The sequence below is a fragment of the Rhipicephalus microplus genome, chromosome 1 (assembly GCF_043290135.1).
Source record: "Rhipicephalus microplus isolate Deutch F79 chromosome 1, USDA_Rmic, whole genome shotgun sequence".
NCBI classification, from domain to species: domain Eukaryota; kingdom Metazoa; phylum Arthropoda; class Arachnida; order Ixodida; family Ixodidae; genus Rhipicephalus; species Rhipicephalus microplus.
This window is the reverse complement of record NC_134700.1, coordinates 65656026-65677740: the sequence shown is the minus strand read 5'-3', so window position 1 is coordinate 65677740 and position 21715 is coordinate 65656026. Positions and strand designations below refer to the sequence as shown.

The following is a 21715-nucleotide window of genomic DNA, read 5'->3' as shown; positions in this document are numbered from 1 at the left end:
TTGCTCGTCACCTCGATGATCACTCTTTCTTTTTTCATAAGCAGCATGGTTTTCGTTCAGGGCTCTCATGTGAAACTCAACTTTTTGAATTTACGACTGATCTTCATCTCAACCTTGATTCATCATTTCAGACTGATGTTATTTTTGTCGACTTTTCAAAAGCCTTCGATCTCGTCCCTCACCAACAACTAATCAGAAAACTTTCCTCACTTTTCCTCGATCCCCTGACCTTATCATGAATTAAGTGCTTCCTAACCCACCGGTCGCAATTCACTGTTATCGGTGGTGCCCTTTCTGATACTACTCCAGTAATCTCTGGCGTCCCTCAGGGCTCGGTTCTCGGCCCGCTCCTCTTTTTAATCTACGTAAATGACCTTCCTTCCGGCATTTCATCAACGGTTCGGCTTTTTGCTGACGATTGCGTCATCTACCGTCGTATATCAACTCCCGAAGATCAGCTAATACTACAGCAAGATTTACACATCATTGATAACTGGTGCGCCCAGTGGATGATGAGGCCGAATACTTCCAAATGTAAGTTCATGCCTGTCTCACGAAAACACACTAACGTCATCCACCCGTACTCATTAAACTCAACAGTGTTATCCCAAGTGGATTCTTACCGATACCTGGGTGTTGTAATTACAAGCAGACTAACCTGGACCGAGCATATTACCAAACTAGCTGCCGATGCCTCAAAAACTCTTGGCTATCTTAGGAGATCATTGTCATTATCACCTGCAAGCCTTCGCAAATTGGCCTTTGAAACTTTTGTTCGTACTAAAATGGAATACGCATCTGCAATTTGGAGCCCTCATCAGATATACCTTATTAACATTCTTGAATCCGTCCAAAATCGTGCCGCCAGATTCATCTCCGCAAATTACGACAAACGAGCAAGCATCAGTCAAATCAAATCATCCCTCGGTCTTCCTGTTCTGTCAGCTCGACGCAAAATTTCCCGTCTCTGTCTCTTTCACAAACTTTACTACAGCTTTCCTCACCTACATGGCTCACTTTTACTTCCGCCTGTCCGAACGTCTCGTCGCCTATTTAATTCCCTGAGTATCCAACGTCTGTTTGGTTCTACTAACGCTTTTAATAAATCATTTCTTCCTACGGCTATCGATGAGTGGAACGGTTTGACGGATGCTATTGTCAGCGAAAAAGTTGCTTTTAAATTTAGAGATTTATTACTAGCTACCCTTGACTCTTAATCGCTGTTTGTCTTTGTTGTTTATTCTCTGCCGCCTGTATATTTTGGACCGCGAATTGACTGTTGAATATTTCGTTTGACATGCTCTGTTTTCTTTTTGTTTTTTGTTGCTACCTGTATGTTTTCAAAAACTGTAACCATGAACTGCATTTTCATTGAAATTTGTACTTGAATTGTTCCCCCCCTTATGTAATGCCCCGAGAGAGGCCCTTAAGGGTAGAATAAATGATGATGATGATGCATAGTTAACTATTTCCGGCAGTAGTCGAGCAAAAGTAGAACAAGGGTAAACTAATTAGCTTAAATTGGTCGTAGAGTCATTTGACCCATGCAGGAGTGTCACCGGCAAAAGTTGCCTGTCTTTCTCGGAAGTGGTGGTGTGATCCTTCACAAAAGAGCCTTTTCACTCTTCCTAAGAGAGACAGGCGACTCTCCTAGAGTTCGCCGACTCTTGCCCACCAGGAGAGTCACCCTGTCTCGAAAGAAAGTCGTATACGTGGCTATTCAGAACACTCCAAAAAAGAGTCCTACATGCGCTTTTTTTAGAGTGTGCTGACTGTTAAATCTACACGGTTTCACAATTCTAACAATAAAAAATGAAGAGAAATTGCCGTACAACCTCATTATGCTATGTGACCGGGATTGAGATCACACTTTGATTTACTGAGGGCTCGTAGGGCCGGTTTATTGCAGGCCATAGAAACAACCCGCAAGAATGTAATTTCCAAATTTGTGATATTGCAGAAAGCCGATAGCTTTGTACTTGAGTCGTCGATAGAAGAGCCTTTGATATCACTTACTGAATTTTTATTGGCGTATGTCCAGTGGAAGTGAAACTGTTTTGGTAGCTGTCACGTGCTTTTTATGTCTAACGTTGAGGACAGGCCATTAAGCAATAAAAAAGTTATTGTTACCGCAGCGGGTAGTGCACGCGGGTTCTATCGTCGTAGCACTGAGACAGACGCCGGAGGGAGGCGGGGCTGGGTGAATCTGAAAGAAAATTTCGTTTATTAACAGATCAGTCGCGGTCACTCACGGGTTGGGATCGCTTGTGCCAAGTCTAGCATTTCTGGAGGGAACGCACAGATGGCTCATGTATTCCTATAGACGGGACGGAAAGAAACGCTAACAACATAGTGTGCTTTGTGCATATCTTTATATGACCATTTTAGCCATTAAATGAAGCTTCATTGGACCTTAATTCCGCGAGTGACGTATATAGTTTTTTTCCTTACCATCCAGGCTATAGAGTAGCTGTTCTTACCGTCCAGGCTCAAAAGATTATTCTAAGTTCACGGTCACTCCAAACGCACGCCTTGGGGGGCTCTTTTTTGTTTGTTGTTTAGTTGCACGCCACAAGCACACCTCACCTTGCAGGTTACCGTGGAGCGTTCCAGCCGACACCTAATCGTGCGCCTGGCGAGCCTTAACAAAAGTTGGCCCTTCAAGGGCTTCATGATGCGCGGCTTCCGTGTCAGGGGAAACAAGAGCATCTTTTTCGAGGGCGTGTTTGAATCCAGTTCGTTCTACCATTACGTTGCGTGCGGAGAGTCCTTCAATCGGGTGGGTGTCCCTGCCTTTCCACTGCTTCTTGTATTCGGTGAATTGTCCAGCTACATGGCATTTACATCTGTTGATTTACACAAGGTGAAAAATGTGTCCCGAAAAATTCTAATGCAGCCAGCGAGCGCTATGTAGCGCGCTGAAATGCAGAAACACGTGAGCCTAAACGTATGGGCGAACCTCGCGCAGGAGAAAAACTTCACAACAACGTGGGCAAACGGCGCAAAAAATGCACATGGTAGTTGCTGCTCTCTAACAACATGATCATTTATTTTGTAAAAAAGGCGGGGAAAACGAAGCTCTTCGCATTTCTCTCGACCACTACATAAATATGCAATCTTTCAATGCATAGTCAATGAATCTCTTTTTTGGTTAGTACGATCAATGCTGCGCTTACATAAAATGGCCCCATAGAATGAATGAACGCTTTGCAGATTTTCCTTGCGTGGAAATCACAATATATGCGTAAAATGCGCATCCGTTGGAAATATATTGAACGACAACAAGCCATCGACCAGCGCCAGTTAAGCGTCAAAGTATGGCATGCTAAGTAATCATGCTGAAAAACCTTCCACGGCAACTTCGGCAATTTTTGTAGCCACTGATCTCAGCAAAATAATCGGTGCAGGATCCCTTGTGGTACCCCAATAATAATTTATGGACAAGAGCAAGATATTCACTTCTTTTCTGATAATCACTTGTAAAGATTTTTTGTGAGTTTTTTAATAATGCCTTTTATTGAGGGCCACAATGTGTTTCTGACGTCGCTAGTTTTACCTGTAGCTCCTGCTCTTAATGAACAGGAGCTACAGGTAATGTGAAAACCCCTCCGTAATGTGAAAAGCCTGAGAGTATAATAAATAAATAAATAAGAGAGGAGCGGTGCAAGAGCGCACCAAAGGGCTCCTTAGTTCCAAGTAATCTTTGCTGAGCCATAGTGCTGAAGCCAAGACACACATATGGTAACTAAAATAACAGGTCTGTATCATTAAATCTTACAGAGTGTCATAACGCACACAAGCCCGGCGGACAAAACCTTGGTCGTGGCGATTTGGAGGCCAGTACAGTTAACCGAACCCCTCATCGAGGTTTTCTTCCGGTAGGTGTGACTTTGAGTGCTTAATATATATTGGTAAAGTAAATAGTAGAACCAGATAATTTGATTACTTGTGCGACACCCTGTTAGCTCTAGATGACGAAATGACTATACTAAAAAGAAAATACTGATGGTAAATAAAGATCGAAAAGGCTCAAGAACCCACTCTCAAGCAAGAAGGTTCAGTGGGCTTTGGCCCACTGAACCTTCTTTTCACTCTTCTTAGTTCCGCAGGGATCCCAGTTGCGTACCGAGACTATTGTGAAGAACTATTCTGGAGACATGGCTTCTATACCGAGTGATTGCTGCAGAAAAACCTTGAGATTTGTAATGCGAGTAGTGTATTTTTGTGTAACTTGTGTATTCATTTGCCTGTACTATTCCATAGAAGCAAAGTGAGCTGTGCGAGAGTGCTGCGTGTGCGCCCTGGTTGCCTTCGAGACGGAAAATGTCCTTGCTGCAGCAGGAATGAAAGAATTTGTCCCAATGAGGACAAAATCCCATGGCGAACATGCCTCTGAGAAACGCGATGTTCAGTGTGCAAAAAGATAGTGCGACATTACCGCTGACGTCACTGCGCTGTGGAAATATTGAATAAGTAGCGTCACTGACGCTTTGCCCCACATGTGTTTGTGATGCCGAGCCCGTACTTGTAGCTGTTTTAATCAACGCTGCTATGGCGCGCTCCACACGGTCTTCTTGTAATTTCCACCAAAGTGCCAACCTACATCAAACTCGTGTTTTCTGAAGAGCTCGAATCATCCGGCAGAACACCTCAGCAACAAGTACCCTACCTAATAAAATCAAGATATATCTTTATTAGCAAGAAATATCTAACCAGCCTTATAGTGCACAACTTTTAACACCAAAGTGTTTTACGTTGGGGTTCATCACGGTTCCGCTGCCGTATTTCCGTCACGGGTATGACGTAGAAAATATCTGCTAAGAGACTGCAAGGAAAACAACGACCAGAAAACTTTGCATAGCAAGGCGTCTAACGAATGACCCCTCCCTTAGCAGCAGATGACACGAGCCCCTAAGTCACGAAGCGTGCGTTGTCAAACTCCCGAACGGCGAGCCATTGTATACACCATATACCGTTGGCTGTCATGAGAGCTACTCAAATCCACCACGTTTTAGTCACCAGTTGCGAGATAGTGCAACGGGCTCGCGTTGGGTAGGGAGGCGAGCCGCCCACCTTTTTAAGGCTGGAGACATCTCAAAAAGTGCTCTCAAAACTCAGCCAAAATCAGTGGGCAATCGAGCACGCTGCTACCAGCTTCCGCCAAATATAGCATCATTTTTTTTTTGTGCGCCACCATTTCAGAGCCAGCCATACAAAAATGATTGATTGATTTGTGAGGTTTAACGTCCCAAAACCACTAAATGATTATGACAGACGCCGTAGTGGAGGGCTCCGGAAATATCCACCACCTGGGGTTCTTTAACGTGCACCCAAATCTGAGCAGACGGGCCTACAACATGAGCACAACGCCTCCATCGGAAATGCAGCCGCCACAGCCGGGACTCGATCCCGTGACCTGCGCGTCAGCAACCTAGTACCTTAGCTACTCGACCGCCGCGGCAAACGAGCCATACAATATCCCCCTCTCCCCGAGCTACTCGTGATCAGCAAAATTATTAGTGACTTGCAGTGTATATTCAAAGGCCTTCTTTAAGGCTAAAACCTTATTATGGCAAAAGCCTTTGATACATCACGCGCGAAAGGTCGGTGGCATCTAGAGTCGGCGTCAACACGAAGTATTAGATGAATCAACCGCGAAATGTAACTGTCGGTGGCGTTGTCCAGCGGTGTCAACACGTTACCAACGCGTGCCGTTACATGCATCAAATTTGAAACGTAACCCTCGGTCCTTTCCAGCGTCAGCGTCAACACGTTACTTGCATCGAGTTCGAACCTTAATGGCTGGTGGCGTTGTCCAGCGTCGGCGTCAACACTAATATTTAGGTGCATCAAGTGTGAAATGCAACCGTCGGTGGCGTCCAGCATCGGCGTCAGCACGTTACATGCATCAAGCTCGAAACGTAACCATCGGTGGCGTCCAGCGTCAGAGTCAACACGTTAATTGCATCAAGTTCGAAACGTAACCATCGGTGGCGTCATCCACCGTCAGCGTCAACACGAACCCTTAGGTGCATCAAGCGCAAGATGTAACCGTTGGTGGCGTCCAGCGTTGACGCCAACAGGTTACATGGAAAGCTCAAAACGTAACCATGTCAATTACCTTCGTCGTCCATTCACGTCACGTAATACCAAATTCGGTACATGTGAAGCAAGCGAAACGGCCGCGAGCGCATCATGAGTGTGGCGTGTAATCATGAGTCATAGCTTCCATGACAATAATGTCATGATTTACACATTAGAATCTGTCACTTGTGTTGGCCATGCAGTCATGTCATACCATGACAGTCTTTCAACATGTCATGTGAACGAAACCACCGTAAAAGTGGCAGGACCATGAAAAGTAGATCATGACATTTATGGCATACATGTGATGATTTTCTTATGCCTGGGTGACTTATGTTCGTCATACAGTCATGATATCCCATACCAACTTTTGTATTGATACCATTATCAAAACGGCCAGAAGAGCTAAACGTCGTAGACGGCTACATAGATAGATAGATAGATAGATAGATAGATAGATAGATAGATAGATAGATAGATAGATAGATAGATAGATAGATAGATAGATAGATAGATAGATAGATAGATAGATAGATAGATAGATAGATAGATAGATAGATAGATAGATAGATAGATAGATAGATAGATAGATAGATAGATAGATAGATAGATAGATAGATAGATAGATAGATAGATAGATAGATAGATAGATAGATAGATAGATAGATAGATAGATAGATAGATAGATAGATAGATAGATAGATAGATAGATAGATAGATAGATAGATAGATAGATAGATAGATAGATAGATAGATAGATAGATAGATAGATAGATAGATAGATAGATAGATAGATAGATAGATAGATAGATAGATAGATATGCTTAAAGTCACACAAGTTAGCTAAGAAATGCCTCGCATTTAAAACACCAAGAGAGCAATGGGATTGAACCCGGGGCACCTGTGTGGCAGGCCAGTATTCTACTATTGATCCACACATAGTGGTAGAATCGGCCAAAGGCAAGCTTCATGTCGATAAAAAATTGCTTTATTACGAATAATAAAGTGTTATGTAACAGCGAAGTAAGAGTCAGGTTTCAGATAGTGCGAACTGCGCAGTGAGCGCGTCGTTCGGTGCCCCAACCCTTCACAAAAGCTTGATCTCGTTCACCTATTAGCTGTGATGCACACCCGATTGTGGGTATTACAGAAGCTTTTGGCATAACTTTTTAACGACTGGCTTCCACGGAAGCTGGCAGACAGTTACTAGCACATATTTGTATACGTTCTCTTATCACCAGACAGAGGGAGTTTGCGTTCTCTATAAAAATCAAGGGAATTCATTCTCTTTTGCAGAAACCTAAGAACATGGACCCCCAGTACAATTTCAGCAGACATAAATCAAGGGACAGAGCTGCTCTTTCAGGAGTGGTTACGATTTTTTAATTAATTATTTATTTATTTATTTATTTAGGTACCTTAAGGTCGCACTAGGAGATTACATAGGGAGGGGGAAACATAAATACAAATTTTTGCAGCGATTGAATAATTGTCGGTGAATACAATTCAGTAGTACAGAAATTCGTAAACATCAAGGCAAGCAATACAAGCAATACAACATTGCATACACTTTTTTTTTTTCAAAAAATGTCTGAGTTTAGTGAAGACCTTGCTAGTGAATCAGTGCCGGGGCATGTCTGTAAATAAAAAAAAAGAGCAGGCTCCGTTTCACGACGACCCTGTAATTTTTTTTTTTTGTATCGCCCCACACAGCCGCTTTCTACGTGAAGATACCTGGCCAACACGCAACGTGCGGGTGGCATATTTTATCACACCGCTCCCAAATGCAATCACATGTATAAGTTAACGAATCACTATGCGCGAACAATAACCACAAAATGTTGCACGATGCCCCATAACCACCACCGACAACTCCAGAACAGTCAAAAACGTTGCTTCCGGCTTCCCAGCTGCTAGCGCGCCACGTGACATTTAATACACATCAATTGATGTTATTTTCTTCTTTTCTACGAAATGACTGCAGGAACGCAAAAGTTAGAGTACTCGTTTACGGTCTTTCCCATCGTTCTGTTAATAATGCCGCACGAGAATGTTGTTGTAGACGTTCACTTCTGCCATTTTTCGAGAAACAAATCACAGTATGTGGTTTTCACAGTTAGTTTCAATGTTGAAACATGGATATTTGTCACAGTGTAAAGCTTAATAAATGATGAAAGTTACATGATTTTAAATACCTGAGTCATTCTCAATTAACCAAAAAAAAGGTTCAGTCATAATAGCAATCCTGGAAGGTAATGCATTTCATTTTGAATTAAACAAAAAAGGTTCAGTTATAATAGTATTACTGAAAGCCAATGCGTTCCATTGTTTTATTGATAACGTTGATAGCGAATGTTTGTATTTCTCTGTACGGGTGAGGATAGGGTTGGCTTTGAAAGCTTGACCGTTGGTGAAACCGATCAACCTTTCAAAAGACGTGATGAGATGGTGGTAAACTAATATGCGTCTGGGTAAATGACGTAAATAACGATACAGGGCGTGGAAAAAAGATAATTTGGAAAATCGCCTGCGCAAGCAAGGGGCGACACGTAAGCTTTGCCTTCGAAGATGAAGCGCTTTCAAATCGCGATTATAAAGATATGATGAATCGTGCTGCTTTATTCTGAAAGGCTTCAAATAGGTTAGTGAGGCTTGCTTTGTGGGGATGCCAAATGATTGATGCGTATTCTAATGAAGGGCGCAAGCGAAAATTGCATGCTTGGAGCCTGGTGTTCCTGTAAGCCAGATATAGCCGATGTATCTAAGTCTACTATTTTTCAATTTAGTGTATATGTATCAGATTGTGATTTAAAAACAGAGTTGAACGTTGAGGACAACGTCACCTTCTTTGACACTGCGCAATACGCAGCCCCCAATCACTTTGTTTCAGCAGCTACAATACTACGGGGGAAGCTACTGACATCAATTGGGCTTAAAAATTCGGATGCCGACAAAGCCGAACAGGTGGCAGGTGTCATCAACATGGCCACTACGAACTGTTCTCCTACCTTCACAGAATTGCGAGCTGCCACTAGAGCAATCATGAAAGGCTCGGTGTGCAAGGAAGCCACACGCGTTCTATGCTGCAACTTGGGCAAGCAAAAAACATATGATTTGGTTCCCTGGTCTCGTGGGTAGTGATGCTCACGAAACCATCTCTAACACCAACTAACTTGAACATTCCCTGGTGCTAGGGCGTCGAAAGTTTCCGCTTCCACACGCACACTTAAACAGACTGCAGGCAATCACCTGGCGAATGCTACAGAGGAACACATATCTATTTCCATTTCAATGCAGAAATGTTATAGAAGGAATAGACCCACGCTATCTACGTTGTGGTCATCCGAGATGCTCCCTTCAATACCTGCTTTGGCAGTGTCACGACTTGCGCGGGGCTCAGGATCTCTCTCTACTGTGGAAGACTGGCTCCAGCTAATAATCAGCTCTGCAAAGGGCCAGCAGCTAAGAGTTTCCAAGAGAGCCCACGAACTAACCGAGCGCTTGAACGTCCAGGCGTCAGCGTGGGTGCGGCCCCAGACGGTACACATTGACGGGAGCATTCTCGTATTCTCAGGACCAAATCAAGTTATCTGACTGACTGACTGATCGCCATCAGTCACAGTACACAAAAATTGCACAAAGTTCTTTGCAAGTGAGCAGCAGCTACCACGCTTCTCCGAAGAATGACGAAGGATGGTACAGTCAACGCCTGCCTTCTACACAATAATAAATAGCGTATAGTGGCTACCCTGCAAGCTTGCTTGCAGCAGCTACCCGAATAGTGTTAAAAAACCTCTTAAAGGCCACTTTTTTAGCTTTCGCTTTGACAGTGCTGTTCATACAGCGCAGGTCTGACGTTTTCTTTTATTTTATGTCGTGTTTACTACTTTTCCACGTTATTTTTTTTCGTGAACTATGCATTATCTTGTCAGCATTTTCACCTGTACTATTTTTTGTTCTCTATATTCTATTGTTACCGGTGTTTCACAAGCTATGAATACTATTAAGGACAGACTTCATACTTGTTCCACAGACTTTTTGCAAGGTGTATTCAATGTTTGTCTCATTCCTCTCTTTTTTGCAACCTGCTCCTGCCAATGGCTAGCAAAGCAACCTTTCAGTGTAAATAAAATTGCTTATAAACAAACATAGAAAAATAAGAACAAAACATAAATAAAAATATCAAAGAGAACTTTTGGCATCGTGACGGTCTCACCGAGGCGCACCTCGACCAGTTTATGATTCCATTCTACTCGTGTCACATTCTGAATGCGAGAGTGATGACAGTTATAGCTACATGAGTGGAATAGAATACCTCACGTGAATGTAAGCGCAGTCGACAGGGTAAACTCATAAGTGTAAACTGTGATATTGTTATGTAAGCTTGTGCGTATCTCGCGCATAGTTATATTTTTCCAAAAGTTTAAATGGGCCGACATTCATAATGAATAAAGTTTGTTTCTACAAACGGCATTACGCTGTTTATGTAACTTTGTGTTCAGAAAATTACATTGCACTTCATTGCGCTGCTTTGTAACAGAGCCTGTGCTTTTGCACACGAGTTCATCTGAACAAGGACTTCTTCTTTTTTAGATCTATAACCCTTTGCGACACGCCGTGTACAATCGTGCACGTGACTTTTAACAGACGTTTTGTGAATCACAATCATCGTCATTTCAATTTGAATTGAACTAAATTGAATTGAAGTTTATTTGTCCTGAAATTCTTACAGGATCGGGAGCAGAGGCTAAAGGCTTTATAGCCTGACATGGGGCCTCTGCTCCTAAATACAGTTTGGCACGCAGGCCGCTCAATCTGTCGCATATGTTTTCAGAAATAAATATGCAACACAACAAATAACACACAGAAATAAATAAATAACACAATAAATAAACCATAACACAGCAAAATTTAGCTTGGTCTGGTCACACTATTTCAGGGAAAACATTAGAAAAATCACTTTATCACAAAAGCGTCATCTGAAAAGAAACTTAAATACAGAATGTAAAATAAAGCATAAGAAAAGCAACTACAACACATAACACAAATTGATAGATAGGATGTAACAAATCAAGTACGGAAACTTTAGTAAGCATACTCAATATCATGGTTCATTAGAATGGACTTGATGATGGTGTTTGAAGGTACGGAATTGAAATCTATGAGACCGTGTAAACGCTTTAACATTGTGTGTATTTGATACTGAACGTGTTGCTTGCCATAACTTGTCCTTCTTGCTGGTATTTTCCGGCGTTGCTGACGCATAGTATAATGAGTGTTGTCAGGCGGGTTCTGAAGACACTGTGGCTTGTTTTGTTTAATCCACTGCAGAAGTTTGAAATGATACAGTTTTGTTATTGTTAGTAATGCGTATTTTTCAAAGAGTGGTTTGGTTTTCAAGTCCCTGATAATACCATGGTATTGCTCGAATGCTCGCAAAACTCTTTTTTGCAGAACTAGTAATTTTTGATAGCTTGTTCGTGTAGTAGTACCCCATACCAAGGTACCGTATGTCATTTTAGAGTAGAAAAGGGCATAATATAATTCTATCTGTAACCATTTTGATAAGACTTGGCTGAGCTTATATAAACATCCAACGGTTTTACTGAGTTCGACCATTAGTTTTTCTATATGTGTGTCCCATGTCAATCCCTCAGAAAACCATACACCTAGGAACTTCTGGCAGGTGACTTGCTCTATCTCTTTGCCCTCAGATAAAACAGTTGAACTATAGTTACGCGGCTTATTAGGTGGGGCAAAGACACTGTATTTAGTTTCACTAACATTTTGTTGCAGTTTATTCAAACTAAGATACGCGGACAACTTTCGTAGGTAGTTATTAACCTGGTGTTCAAGCTCTAGAATGGATGTGCCGCTAAAGAATGTGTTAGTGTCATTTGCATACATTATTAACTTGGGAGAACATGGTATATCACACAGGTCGTTTATATAAATTATGAACAATAGAGGACTAAGAATTGACCCTTGTGGTGCTCCTCTTGTTTTGTTTAAGTAAGTGGACGCACTTTTGTTCATGCAAACATATTGATGGTGGTTTGTTAGATAGTTTTTCATTAACTGAAGAACCACACCACGTACATCATACTTGCTAAGTTTAGCCGTTAGTACTTCATGACTTACCAAATCAAACGCCTTTCTAAAGTCTATGAACAAACCTAGTGAGTACAGTCTATGTTCAATGTTTGTGAACAGTTTGTGTTTAATATTAAGCGAAGCTGCTTCACAAGATTTATTTTGTTTTTTGAAAACCATACTGAGCCTCACAGATCACATTGTACTTGTCAAAAAATTTGTACAAGCGTACGTTTATTGCATTCTCAAATACCTTAGATAAAACAGGAAGAACGGATATTGGTCTGTAGTTTTTGAATAGCCGTTTATCACCATCCTTGAAGACTGGGCACACTCTCGCTATTTTTAGGCTGTCTGGGAAAATACCAGTTTCGAACATTCTATTTAATATATAAACAATCATTGTAGCTATAATATCATCTACGTATTTTAGTGGAGTTGGCTTGATCTCATCAAAGCCAGTGGCTACGTTATTTTTAATCTGTTTTATCAATTGTATTACTTCCTCTGATGCCACTGGGGATAGTGACAGAGTTTATAGGCCCACACTCTTTTAATGTAACACAGGGAGCTATATTGCTATTATTTTTGTATTCTGCACTGTTGACAAAGTAATCAATCATATTATTCGCTGCGTCACTATCAGATAAGGTACCTGCATTAGTATGAAAACATAGCGGTGGTGGCTCTTTTTTCTCTGACATCAGATTCTTAACCTCGTCCTACACCTTCCTAGACTCATTTTTTATTTTCGTAAATAACTTTTCATAATATGTTTCCCTCGCACGCTTTAGGTCGGTGTTCAACCTATTTCGGTATTTTTTAAACTCTGTCAACGCCTCCAAGTTCCGTGACCGAACAAATGTGTGGTACATTTTATTTTTTTTAATCATTTTCAATAGCTTTTCATCAATTCACGGCTTCCTTGCACGTTTGGGTTTTGGTTTTCGCAAGGTCATTGGAAATGCTTGATTATAACATAGTCTAAATTTTTCGAAAAATGCCTCGTATGCTGCATTCGGATTTCTTTTCTCAAACACACATGTCCAATTGACTGATTGATTATGTGAGCGAAACACTTCTTAGCCTGCAGCACTAATGCTGCGAGATAAGGCTTCCACTGTGTCAGCCGTTAGCACTATGTCAGCCGTTACGTCAGTCGTTAGCAGTCCAGAAAAACAGTCTCGGGAATGAATGTTTGTTACACATATGTCGAGTGAAGTTGCACTTTTTTCTGTTAATCTTGTGGCTTCCGTGATAAGATTGGTGCATGCAAAGGAGTGTGGGATTTCAATAAACTTTTTAGCTGCAGCGCTACTCGATAACATATCTATGTTGACGTCCCCCATTATTACAAAAGGCATCGAAAATCGACATAGAAAAGAAAGCATACGCTCTAAATACTCAAAAAAGTCTATTTTGTTGCCCATTGGTGGTCGATATATTACTACAACCATTAATTTCTGTAAACTAACCGACATACATTCAACGCTGCTGTTTATTACTGAACACTCAGAAATAATTGCATGCCTTAATGACGTTTTAACATAAATTGCTATGCCACCACCTCTACCGCTTGAGCGCACGAAACCATTATATGAGTAACCGTGGTAATGTGGCGGTTTTTTTGTTTCTGTTAGCCAGGTTTCCGTGTACATCAGAATATCAAAGCTGTAGGTGATCGAGGCATACAAGTCACTAAGTTGTTGCTCTTTATTTCTAATACTACGTGTGTTTAGGTGTAGGACTTTAAATGGTTTAGAATCACATGAAAAAGTTTCGTTAAAAGTGGCAACATCGTAATAGCTACATACTTCAGGACTGTCCATTACATATGCGGCACTCTACAAGTGCACCCGGAAGACCGCGCACTACGTTCCTTCGTTCATCTTTTCAGGGTCGCCAATGCATGCGATCCTCAACACTGGTGAGTTTTCATCTTTCCTTGCAAACACTTTGCCTCCTGCAGTCCACAAGAATTTCCATCGCAGTTCTTTCTTTCTTTGTACTGTGGCACCGAGAAGTTGCTTGCCATAGCGGGTTAAATGTTCATTCACATAAACTCTGGAAGGGGATTGGAATCCAAGTTGCTTTGCATCTATTCTTGATTTCTTCGCTTTGCTGAGGAAAGCATTTTTTTTTTGTTCTACGGATGAACCGGACTATTATGTTTGATTTGTCGTGCCGAGCAGTAGGCACATGGTGACAAACATCACTGTCAGCTTCCGTTACTTCCTCCTGTATGACTACACAAATTCGTTTGATTATAGCGACTGGTTCACCTTCAAGCGGAAGGCCCTTAATCTCAACATTGTTGGAACGCTAATATTGTTTCAGTTCTGCTAGTTTGTTTGTCAGTTTCATATATTAGGCACGAAGTTCTTTGTTTTCTTTCACTACCTCCTGTAACTGCTTTGTGATTTCCCCAATGCCCTAAAATTTTTTTTAAGCCTCTGATTTCTAGCCTACGTTCACGCTTGAAATCTTCGAAGGTCTTTGTCATTTCTTTAGCCATTGCAACAGCAAACCAACAGTAAAACAAACAGCAAGCCAACAGCCACGACTATGCAAACAAAACAAGTGACAAATTGTTCGGCAGCAGTGCTCACTTCTAAAGCATAACAGGATTTTTCACGACTGCCGCCTACCTTTAAAAGCAAGCGCAATATTTAGGTGCGGCTCAGGCGCGCACCGCTGCCGAACTTGAATTCTCGTTGCGCTGGCCCTTTTAAAGCCATCGGCACTTCAGGCAGTCCTCGCAAATGTGGGCGTTGCCTCGTCGTCCACGCGCCAACACAGCTGATGCAGGATACTCTGGGCTCGTGGCGTAAATCCATCTTATCTGGGCTGTGCACCAGCAGTTCCCCTTGTAGCTCCGACAGCACTGTAAAAGCAAGCGCAAAATTTAGGTGCTGCTCAGGCGCGCACCGCTGCCGAACTGTTGAACCGCTAAGCCAGCATGCGAATTTTCCACTCAAGAAAACAGTGCTGCTACCTCGCGAATGTCGCGCCAACTTCTTTACCAAAACAAGAGAGCAAGATGAATGCCTCGGTGTTCCACGGCGCGCCAAGTAGGTGCTCTTGGTTTTGTATTTTTTTTCTCAAATTAAAACATGTGTTAAAGCAAAAATCGAGCTTTAACGTTATTATATAAGGGCTTAAGGTCATATTATTGTGATTACGTTTTCTATTGTATCAATATTTATGAAGCGGTGGTCACGTTTACGATGGCGTGTCCATTTGTACACAACGTGTCACTATTGCCCTCCGTTAGCGGCCGCCCTGTCAACCTTCTGTTACTACTGCAGATGTAGCTTATCTGCTTTTGTCAGTTGTTTTTTGTTTTTAGATATCCGCAATCATGCCCGAACAAGGCCAAGGGCTGTAAACTCGGCGGTTGATCAGCTTTTTGAGGATCTCATGAATGGAGACGTATCAGACGCTGAGCTTTCGGACGATGAAGTCGCCGATGCACAATTTGTTGAAATGGTAAGCAGAATGTGGAGAAAAGTTTTGCTAACTGCTGCATCATTTTGCGTTTACAATTCCAGGAAACTGCATCGGACGAGGAGCAGGGCCCTACATTGCATCTGGCAGAATCTGAGACTCGTCACAGTGACAGCGATGAGCCGCCACCGACAAAAGGAAAGCAAGTCAATTAATTGGCTCGCAAAGGCTTTTGATCCAGTGGATACGCGCTGCACCTACCAGCCGCTTAACGGGTTCGCGCCAGTGGAACCGCTAAAGTATTTCGCGAAGTATTTAACTGAAGACGATTTAAGGACTTAACGAAGTACACAAATATCTATGCCTTGCAGAACACAGGAACAGAACTTTCGTGCTCTGTTCAAGAGATGAAGGTGTTCTTTGGGATTTTGATTTACATGGGAGTTCTGAAATTCCCAAGTGCCCGCATGTATTGGCAAAGCGGTACCCGAACTTCTGCAATTGCAGATACAATGGCAGTAAACAAATTTTTTAAGCTGCGAAGCGCACTGCATATAACCGACCAGAATGAGCCAAGGGACACTTCTAGCGATGACAAGTTCGGGAAGGTGAGGCAGCTCCTTGATGTCATTAGGTCCTGGTGCCTTCAGCTTGAGGAGCTTGAGCAGAACTGCATTGATGAGCGGATGGTGGCATTTTCAGCGAGGGTCCCAGCCAAGCAGGTCATGAAGAGCAAGCCGAACCCTGTAGGGGTCAATATTTTTGTGCGGTGCAGCACGGATGGCCTGGCATATGATTTTAAGCTGTATCAGGTCAAAGGCACAAGCATCGACCGGGAATTTTCCTACCTTGGACTGGGGGGATAAGTAGTAATGAGACTTGTAGAGTCATTTCCACAGCACCGCAACTTCAAACTGTTCTTTGACAATTATTTTACGTCTGTGTTGCTTCTGAGGGAGCTGAAATCAATTTGGAATCCTTGCCACTGGTACAATTAGGTCCAACAGGCTGCTGGGCTGTCAGCTGAAGGGAGAAAAAGAAATGCGAAAGGACGAGCGTGGGAGCACCGACATCAAGGTGACGGAAACGGGACACGTCGCTCTTGTGCGATGGAAGGACAACAATCTTGTGACGATGGCCTCAACACAAGTTTCCACTGGGGAAACTAAGGCTGTTAGCAGGTGGAGCTCTTCAAAAAAGGAGCGCATTGAAGTGGAGTGATCAAAGGCTATAGTTGAGTACAACCGCCACATGGGGGGGGGGGGGTTGACAAGCTTGATTTTATCATGTCGTTTTACCACATCCGAGCAAAGACAAACAATAGCCGGTAAGGCTCATTTCACACCTCAGCTCTTTTGCACTTGCAAACTCATGGCTCGAGTATCTAAGAGCTGCTTCTGCTGAATGCCTGGTCAGGGAAAACACAAAAGGCATACTTCAGTTTCAAACTGACATTGAAATTAGCCTTCTTGTCCCCAGTAAAACTTTGGAGCGGAAGCGCGGGCGACCAAATGCAGAAAATCTGGAGGACGTCCCAAAAGCATGCCATAATAGTGGACCACTTCCTACCAACTCTGTTTGGCTAGATGGTAGAGAGCACTGGCCACAACACGTAGCGGCAAGATTCGCACAGCGTTGTCGGAAACCTGGATGCAATTCCAAGTCGCGAGTTCGATGCAGAAAATGCGAAGTTTTCTTGTGCCTTTCTGCCACTAACGACTGTTTTTATGAATACCACATCAAGTAAGAAAGAAGGTTGATACAAATGTTTCTTTTACCACCTTGGACCCCGAAACATGTTTTGTATTGCAGTAGCTGTAATATTTCTATGCATTAAAGCATCTGCTTGTCTTGTACAGGTTTGGTTGTCTGGAGCCACACTGTGTACATATGAGGACACGGCCTAATTTTTTAAATACTTACGCGATCGAGTTGGTTATGGTTTTTAAGTGAAATTGGTGCCATCAGAAGCAATCACGAGCAGTTTCAAAATTTTCTGATGGCGTATCCTAATGCGTGTCGCAAAGGGATATATTTTGGAAAGCATATATATATATATATATATATATATATATATATATATATATATATATATATATATTCATTTATTTATATATTTATTTATTTATTTATTTGCATACGGAAGCGAGAAAGCACGACTTACGAGGAAACACTTTTATGAATCACATAAGATTTGGCTGGTGGGCCAGCCTTCGTCAGTGACGAAGGCTGGCCCACCAGCCGAAACATATGTCAATATTGAAAGCGTTTCCTCGTAAGTCGTGCTTTCTCGCTTCCGTTTTTACTACGGAGCCAGTGCGCTTTCTTCCTCGCTACGTCTCTCTCTCTCTCTCTCTCAAAATATATAATATATATATATATATATATATATATATATATATATATATATATATATATATATATATATATATATATATATATATATATATATAGTGTTTTCACACTCGTTGTTTGGCTTATAGATGGCGCTGACTGTCACTCCTACTTCTAAATTCACATATAAACCCCAAAAAGTGGATGGAGGGACGGCCGCTGTGATAGCTCAGTGGTTAGAGAATCGAACGCGTTATTCGAAGGTCGTAGGTTCGATTCCTGCTCACAGCTGGTAATTTTTTCATCCACTTTTCTTTCTTCTTTCTTCTTATTTACATTCAATTGGTTCTGATAACTTCCCCTGTTCATTCCTTGGCATTACTGTCTGTTGTATCTCATTAATATTGTGTTAAACCACGGAAATACGAGCCCTTAGGTATACACTTCTCTCCCTTATTTCATTGAACGAGGGTCTCGTACTGGCAGACTTGGTGTGTTTAGGTTGTATAAGAGGGACAATTAATCAGCTGCCCGCTCATAAAAAGTTTACGGGCTACGTGACGCCAAAACATGCGAATAAGAGTGTTTTCACACTCGTTGTTTGGTTTATAGATGGCGCTGACTGTCACTCCTACTTCTAAATTCACATATAAACCCCAAAAAGTGGATGGAGGGACGGCCGCTGTGATAGCTCAGTGGTTAGAGCATCGAACGCGTTATTCGAAGGTCGTAGGTTCGATTCCTGCTCACAGCTGGTAACTTTTTCATCCACTTTTCTTTCTTCTTTCTTCTTATTTACATTCAATTAGTTCTAATAACTTCCCCTGTACATTCCTTGGCATTACTGTCTCTGTTATATCTCAGTAATATTGTGTTAAACCACGGAAATACGAGCCCTTAGGTATACACTTCTCTCCCTTATTTTATATATATATATATATATATATATATATATATATATATATATATATATATATATATATATATATATATTGTTGCGTACATGCACGAAGAAAAAGAAGCGTATACGGTGAACGCACTTGTCGCCCAGAGCGAGAGAAGAAGAAGAGGATCAGGAGGATCGTTACCCAGTCGGCCGCTTCTGAGCTGCCCCTCGCGACCTAATAAACGGCCCCTTTCAACGTCTACCAGTCTCTTTCAAGCGTAACAGAGTGGTGGAGGAGCTGGGTAAGCGCTTCAACTACGGAACGATCACTGCCACAGCTTCGACGAAGCCGTCGACTTGCCGGTCTCCCACCATCTGCCGTGAGTGACTTCGACATGCCCGAAGAAGCAGGCGTTTCCAGGACGGCACCATCTGGCCCGCTTCCATACTACCGAGTTCCACCACCCTTCGGAGGAAAAGCCGAAGAAGATGTCGACGCCTGGCTCACCAAGTACAAACGTGTGGGCAAATCCAACGGTTGGGATGCAGCCGCTATGCTAGCCAACGTAGTGTTCTCCCTGACCGACACCGCACTGCTATGGTACGAGAACCACGAGGACGCACTCACGACGTGGGATCTTTTTGTTGAAGAGCTCAGGGCGTGTTTCGGCGACTCGGTTGCTAGAAAGAAGCGGGCTGAGCAAACACTGTCGCAACGGGCACAGCTACCAGGTGAGACATGCACCACTTACATAGAAGAAGTGTTAAGGCTGTGCAAGGTGGTCTGTGCTACCATGTCGGAAGAGGACAAAGTTGGGCATCTGCTGAAGGGGATTGCTGAGGACGTGTATAATTTTCTAATTGGAAAAGAAAGCCTCAGTTCTGTGTCCGACGTCATTCAGCATTGCCGAACGTTTGAAACGCTCAAGATGCGTCGAATTGCGCCCAAGTTTGGTCGGCTGGCTAACGTTACAACTGTTGCCAGTGTGGACACGAATCCTGGCCTCGACCTTTTCTCTACCATTCGACAGATTGTTCGTGAGGAACTGTCGCACCGAGAAATGTCGTGTTCGACAGCTGACCATCGCGAGTTGTGTCTGCCACGTGAGGCTACGGATGTGCCTCCTTTGACCCAATGGCAACCGACGATGAGCGCGGCAACTGTGGAGTACAGCCCAGCCCCACAGTCAAGAATGACAACCAGATTTACCGCGTCGCGGTATGACCGACGCTCTCAGCGCATGCCTCCTCGACGCCCGACGTCTCGGTACGACGCACCCAACCAGTACATCCGTCACACAAGAGCAAATGATGACGCTCTATTCATCGACGAGCGACCGACGTTTCGACCTCGGCCGGTGTGCTATTCCTGCGGTGTGCCAGGCCACATATCGCGATTTTGCAACCGTCGGGTGACTCCTCGGTATCACCAACCATGCGATTTTTCACAACCCTTCGAACAGCCTCATGGTGTCCGGCGGCCGGCCCACATACCACCTGATGACAACTATTGGCCCAGCAACTTCCGCAACTACTCCCCGGCATCTGACAGGAGTTTAACGCCCCCACCGCGACCTCGTGCTCATCGTTCTCCTTCACCGCTGCGTCGCAAAGCGCCCTCTTCGCCACCGGAAAACTAGCCAGCGCGGCCAATGGGGGTGAGGTCGCTGGAAACGTGCTACTAAGAGAAATACCTCCTGTGTGTATGTTTAAAAACAAAGTGCGTGTTTTGGTGGATCATGTGCCTGTGATGGCGTTGGTGGACACAGGTGCAACGATTTCCGTGATGAGTGGTTCTTTTAAAGACGTGTTAGGGCGGAAAGTTGTTTTTACCTGGGATGAAACTTCGACGTTCTGTTGAGTGAGTGGAGAGCCATTGCGCCCTATTGGTGTGTGTAGTGCTGAGGTATTTTTGGGAGGCCTTATGATAACGACAGAGTTTGCGATTATTCCTCGGTCGACACATGATGTCATTCTCGGCATGGACTTCTTGCGAGAATGTGGTGCCACTGTAGACTGTCGCACGGGGAAAGTCTTTGTGAGTGGCCAGATGCCTTCAGAACTTCTGGAAACTCCAGCGAATGACCAAACTACGCTGTGTGTCTGTGGCGATACGTTCGTACCTGCGTTGTCTACCGTACGTGTTCCTGTTGTTTGTCGCGGCGCTGATTCTGACAGCTTCGATGCGAGCGTAGAACCAATGCACATAAACTGCGTGAAGAAGAATGTGTTGGTTCCCCATTGTGTGGTGTCGATTGATGGCGGAAGAACTGGCCTATGGACTGTAAACTGTTCCTCTTAGCCCGTGACCCTACCCAATGGTTTGAAATTAGCTTCGGTCAGCAAAGAACACGCGACCTTATCAGTGGTCGAGCTCACAGACGTGCCGGAAGAACGTGACGGAACTGGTTGTCACAATTTAGACGGGGCGCTTATGGCAACGATAAATAAGTCGCTTAGCTCAAGCGAGCGCCGAACTTTAATGAATGTGCTGTTGAAGCACGTTTCGGTATTTGACTTTGCGCAGAAGGGCAAAGTAATCCCTATCCCCCTGTCTCGAACGCGCCATACCATCAACACTGGCGCGGCAAGTCCGATTCGCCAAAAACCGTATCGTGTTTCCCCGTCAGAAAGACAAATTATCAACGACCAAGTGCAGGAAATGATGCAAAAGGGAGTAGTACAAGAGTCAGCCAGTCCGTGGGCAGCACCGGTAATCCTTGTTAAGAAAAAGGATGGATCTTGAAGATTTTGCGTCGACTATCGCCGACTGAATGCCGTGACTAAAAAGGACGTATACCCGCTGCCTCGTATAGAGGACGCAATAGACTGCTTACATTCGGCCTCTTATTTTTCCTCCGTAGACTTACG

General features: G+C 43.3%; 1 protein-coding gene across 1 annotated transcript in view; it reads left to right on the top strand.

Annotated features, from left to right (window-relative positions):
• LOC142773495 (putative defense protein) overlaps positions 1-21715 on the top strand; it is a 116969-nt gene that overhangs the window by 81142 nt on the left and 14112 nt on the right. Inside the window, exons 3-4 of the mRNA XM_075874555.1 lie at positions 2594-2779; positions 3781-3878. Coding sequence (XP_075730670.1) covers positions 2594-2779; positions 3781-3878 — 284 coding nt within the window. The remainder of the gene's footprint in view (positions 1-2593; positions 2780-3780; positions 3879-21715) is intronic.